This window comes from Etheostoma spectabile, chromosome 15 (genome assembly GCF_008692095.1).
Source record: "Etheostoma spectabile isolate EspeVRDwgs_2016 chromosome 15, UIUC_Espe_1.0, whole genome shotgun sequence".
In the NCBI taxonomy this organism is placed as follows: domain Eukaryota; kingdom Metazoa; phylum Chordata; class Actinopteri; order Perciformes; family Percidae; genus Etheostoma; species Etheostoma spectabile.
In genome coordinates, this window is record NC_045747.1 from 778,160 (window position 1) to 783,828 (window position 5,669).

General features: G+C 42.7%; 1 protein-coding gene across 1 annotated transcript in view; it reads right to left on the reverse strand.

The window, feature by feature from the left end:
• The window catches only part of LOC116703566 (beta-1,4 N-acetylgalactosaminyltransferase 2), a 16,727-nt gene that overhangs the window by 6,146 nt on the left and 4,912 nt on the right, over nt 1–5,669 (reverse strand). Inside the window, exons 3-8 of the mRNA XM_032538369.1 lie at nt 3,371–3,523; nt 2,783–2,889; nt 2,302–2,339; nt 1,134–1,200; nt 510–623; nt 142–228 (exon numbers count right to left, since the gene is read on the reverse strand). Of these exons, the coding sequence (XP_032394260.1) occupies nt 142–228; nt 510–623; nt 1,134–1,200; nt 2,302–2,339; nt 2,783–2,889; nt 3,371–3,523 (566 nt within the window). The remainder of the gene's footprint in view (nt 1–141; nt 229–509; nt 624–1,133; nt 1,201–2,301; nt 2,340–2,782; nt 2,890–3,370; nt 3,524–5,669) is intronic.

The window sequence follows — 5,669 nt, forward strand, 5'->3', positions numbered from 1 at the left end:
ACATGACGTGTTTTGGAGGTATATTTGCTTCTGAGCTGAAAATGTCTGAGAAATCGGGTCACCTTAGCATAGACGCAGCACTTTCCGCCACTGATAATTATGAAATGTTAGCTTTTTATCCACTAGACTCCGCGCTCCTACCTGTCCCCATGTCGTGCAGCACCGGCACCTGAGGCTGTTTGATGGTGATGGGAAACACAGCCTGGTGGTTTTCAAACTGGAAGGATGCTGCGTACAGAAAAGGAAGTGTCTTACTCCTAGCACCTTAGTTATTTATGACATTAAGGAAACAATGTGAGCTCAAATTAAGCTGTATTTCACTATTTCTAGTAAACACACACAGAAACACACATGTATGCACATGCATACCTCTGCAACACAACTGCACTACTTGTTTCCTGATTACATTAACCCAAAGCAACATTTTGTGCATTTCATTTCTGCAATAATAGTTTTTTTCACATAAAAATTCAGTTTTTTAGCTCAGTTCTGATTCCTTGGATGCATACCGAGGTCTCCAGTGTGTATGTGGTAGACGGTGCTGGTATAGGACACCTTAGCCAGCGCTTCGTTGAGGATCACCAGGCTGCTAGACTCCATTACCAGTCTGGTCCCACCGCCACCTGTCACATTTTTTTTTTGCCAAAACATAAATAGATTTTAACAAGAATTACTGTGATTACTTTGATTAGTTGATACCGGCAAATTATATGTAGTTTGTTTATATAGTGGAAAAACGTGGAAGGGCCAGCATTCAGTCAATATTCTGTGGTCCACTAAATGGAAGAAACTATTTAACTATGTGGACTACCTACTTTTATTGTAAAAGCACAAATATCAAGGAAATATTACAAAAACAATGGAATCTGTGAGTTGGACAGGCAAAACAATCTGCTTCTGAGACGCTCCCATGTGGTGTACATGGTGGCTGACAGAAATCCCACTAGGACATAGCCAGTGTGTGGGTGAAATTTCGGGGTTGTGACAGTGAGAAGCAGGCACCTTCTGCAGGTCCAGCATCACCAAAGGTTTGCACACTGGTAAGAGCCAATGAGAACAAACAGACTTAATCAAATCTATTTCGAACTCTAACTATAACCTATACGAAGTTAGTTCTCATGTTGTAATCTTACCTTGGACCTTCACATCTTCAGCTTGAATCTGCGTGGTCAGGACCCCTTTGGACACATTCAAGGACACCTAGAGTAGACACACCAGAGTAAATCTACTGTTGTGTTCATTCATTTCAGGGAAAACTTAGAGAGAGAGCATAACCCTAACCCTAACACCCAAAAACAAGGTCAGAGGGCCAGGGGTAGCATAGCTGAGCTTCTGTCCTGATTGACAGGTGTTTTTTTTAGCCACGCCCATAAAGGGTTACAGACTTCTTTTTACAATCAGTGCAGTCACCCCCTGCTAGAAATTTGACAGAAAGCAGGTTTAAGGGATTTCTGCATTGGGTTCACTTTTTATGCATGAAAGTTATCACTTTTTTGGGCATCATTTTTTGTAATATATCATGACATTTTTGTTCAATTTATTTATTTACCAAGATGGAAGAAAGCCAGTCCCACACCGCCACCACAACACAACCAGAGAATCAGAGAAAGCAAGGATAGCTAGCACAGGCTGCAAGAACCAGGCGGGCAGCTAGACCACAGACCTCCGCCTCAGGAGCTTCGCTCAGACAGCTTTGAAAGCCAATGGTACTGGTACTGGTACTGGTACTGGTACTCATTCACAGTCAAACTCTACCATAATATTCATCAGTTTCCTTCTGGCTTTTCAGGGAAAGTGTTTTCCTGACATTATGACAATAATACAAATATGCCTTTGCTTTTTGGCATAAAATGAAAAATTGAAAAATCTAATTTAAAATAAAACTCTACAAATATCAGCTTTCAAAATCAAATACAAAAGCAACTATTGAAGCGGTTTCAGGACCTGTTCCCCATAGTTGCAGTGAAATTTCTGCCCCAATTTCCAATGTTAACAGCAAGATGGCGGCTGTGCAATGATGTTATGCTATAGTAATATCAGCACCAAGCCAAGAAATTACTTCCATAAAAACAGATTTTATTTAAAGTTATTTAACTGACACACTGTTGCCTTCTTTATTATACAGTACAACGTTCTGTGTTTCATTTTCAAATGTGTTAAAGTATATCTAATACATAATGAATCTTGAAAGCTTATGCATAGGGCAGCCATCTTGTATTAACCATCCGAACACTGTACCATTACACCAGATCTGCGTGAGACTGACCAGCCGATTTGTAACATCTACGGGATCACACCAACCTTGTAGCTGCTTCTTTGTCCTGCATGCAGTGCTAAACCTGAAATCAAAATCACCTCATGCTTTCATACTTTAACAGAAGGACACATCTGTGGAACCTCCTCCTTTAAACTGCTACGAATCCATGTTAACTCTGCCCTGAAAAACGGGTTCCTGATGGAATGACCTTTTCATATTGCTAAGTTAACTAAGATGCTGTTTGTTGGTTATCACTATTCTCAGTTACCATATTTTGGTATACACCCATGCTCCCATGCTTTTTGGAGTTTGATTGGGTTTTAAGATACGCTATGACAGTTAATTTCCCCAGATATTCCAACCATGTTTCATTTAGGGCTTGACTAAATCCCCTAAAGTCTTGTTGCTTAGACACATTTGGGTCCCAGCCGACTTACAGTAGCTCCCTGCATGCATTCATCTTCCCTGTGTTTTTCCATGACCCAATTAAACCAACCAAAGATTTTACAACTGGTAAAACAATACCTGGTATGGGAGTGGGGATTAAAGGTCGCACTGTAAAACCCTGGATAGGATACTGCAGAGGAGAGTTTGGCAAAGCAATCAGCAGTCTGGATAAAACAGATGTAGTCCTGTGGGGGTGGGGGTGAAGAGGAGGTGAGGTCATAAAACAGGAGTTAAAATGGGTGATGTGCAAGGCTGCGATCCAACACTTCTGATAAATATAAATACATAATATGTAACAAATTGTGGCTGTACCCATTTAATATGGGATACTGGGGTAATATGTTTCACTTACAAAAGTTAAATTTTTGTATAAAAAACAAGAATAATGGTTAATACTGGACATTCCTTCCTGTTCTAGGGTATTCATGGGCAATACCTGAGGGTATTAACGGGGAAAAATATCTCAAGGTGACAGAACATCTAAGTAACAACATGGTTAAAAGAAAATATGGTGAAAACAGGCTAATCTGATCCCAATGATCACGTTTTTATCAGGATATGGTCTCTCAGTAATGATTGGGGGTGCTGTACAATCCTTAATAAATAATGAAATATTTAAATAATTATATTAATATCCATTCATGAAGTTATCCATCCGTCCAGTACCTGGCTTTGTGTTGTTGGAGCTCCTTAGCTCGCCGTTGGACCAGCTTCTCGTACTGATCCTTGGGGATGTGATCTTTGAGCATCTCCGCGCCGTCAGCACAGGTGCATGGACCAGGTGGGGGAAGAGGTCTCTGGGGCGAGTCACCCGCCAACCTGGAAGTGTGGGGGGGTAACGTGAAAGTTTGGAAGGATCACAATTCTATTGTCTTCTTTGTCGTGTTATCACTTGTGTGCACAATGTTCAACACGGATTTAGGGCAATGCACAGAATTACTCTGTCTTAGGCTCAGTCCACACATACACAGGTGTTATTTTTTGGTTTTTGGTTTTTAAGCGTGGCTTGTTCTATGCATTTTGACCTTTTGTCATCACACAAGCTTCTTAGGTCAGGGTCGGCTAGGGTGAAGATGACAGACAGTGAAAACGTCAGAGTGTGCACCGTTCACTCCGTTTGTGAGATGTTTCAAATGGCGTGACATGCCTTGCCATGGTAGACCTGGCCAAAATAGTACTGGTAACTTGGGGTGGGGGAAAAAATCCATACAGCAAAGTATTGCAAAATGTTCCGTGGCAATATTTTATAGATACATAGGCGCCAAGAACGAGCTTTCATTAGATGAATTGCACATGAGAATTTAACTTTTTAGTACTGAAATGATTAAATCAATTGCTTTTTCAGTCCACTAGATCGTAAGATGTGCCCTTTTAGATAAAACAGATGCTGACAAAGTTTTCAGGCTTCAACATTGGCATATAGTCTATAGTGTTCTATATATATATATATATATATATATATATATATATATATATATATATATAATATAGTTAATATATATATAAATCTTCTTTTGGTACTGGCTGAGAGGATGACCTCGTACATGCACGACGAAGAGAATGGATAATCAACACTGATATCAGAAGTGGAAAGAATTCCAATAGATGCTCTGGAGACTGGGACACACGGAGTTTCAATCGAGGATTCAGTGCGGCTAAATCCAGCAAAGGCAACCTGACTGTTGTCTGGTTGGATTTGGCCAATGCCGATGGGTCAATCCCTCACGTTCTCATCCATGCAGCATTAGACCACTACCACATCCCTCAGCATATCAAGGGAATGATCACCAGTTACTTTGGTGGAATCCAGCCACGATTCAAGACGGCACATTTTAAAACTCAGTGGCAAAGCCTGGAAATGGGTATCGTAACTGGCTGCACAATCTCCCCCCTTCTCCGTCATGGGAATGAGCCTCCTGATAACAGCTGGGGAGAAGGAAGCCAGTGGTCCAAAAATGGAGTCAGGCATCCGACAACGCGCAATAAGAAGTTACATGGATGACCTCACCATGACAACCCCCAACCCATGTGGAGGCAAGGTGGGTGCTAACTGCTCTGGAACATGGCAACGTGGGCCAGAATGAAGGATAGATAACTCACTTTTGGACAGGAACAACATAGCTAGTATGGAAAAGCAGTTGGAGGAATGGCTGAGGAGGATCGAAAAACCAAGGCTCCTTGGGAAGTTTAAAGCTTGGCTCTATCAACAAGGACTCTTGCCAAGGCTCATGTGGCTCCTGACTGTGTGTGAGGTCCCGATGACATGCGTTGAAGAAGTGGAAAGGAAGATCAATAAGTACCTTCGAAAGTGGGAATCTCTCCAAGTTTCACTGCAGTAGGACTTTACTTAAGATCAGCATCAGCTGTGTGCCTGGCCCTCAGGTGGTATTACAGACTGGACGGGGGGGCCTCAGGCGGTATTACAGACTGGACGGGGGGGCTTCAGGTCGGTATCTCAGACTGGACGGGGGGGACCTCAGGTGGTATTTCAGACAGACGGGGGGGGGGGGGGGGCCCTCAGGTGGTATCTCAGACTGGACGGGGGGGCCCTCAGGGGGTATCTCAGACTGGACGGGGGGGCCCTCAGGTGGTATCTCAGACTGGACGGGGGGGCCCTCAGGTGGTATCTCAGACTGGGCGTGTTGATGATAGCTCAGTTCACAACGACCAAACCCACAGATCCCGTTGGTCTGATCAGTAGAACATCTGGCAACTTTTAAAAAGGAAACTTTAAATCCAGAATCTTATCGCCGTCCATTTCAGCGTCTCACGCTCACCGTCCACTCAGAACACAACGTTACTACTCTTTGGTTGGCTTGCAAGTTTTTTTATTCCTCTTTTTAGTCAGCTTAAGCAGGGTTCCTATTCTCAGGAGCAGCACTGTATACTTGCTGTCAACACAGTTGCTGTTTTCTACAAATTAGGGAAACTACAGCGTGTGCACACACTCTCTCACACACACACA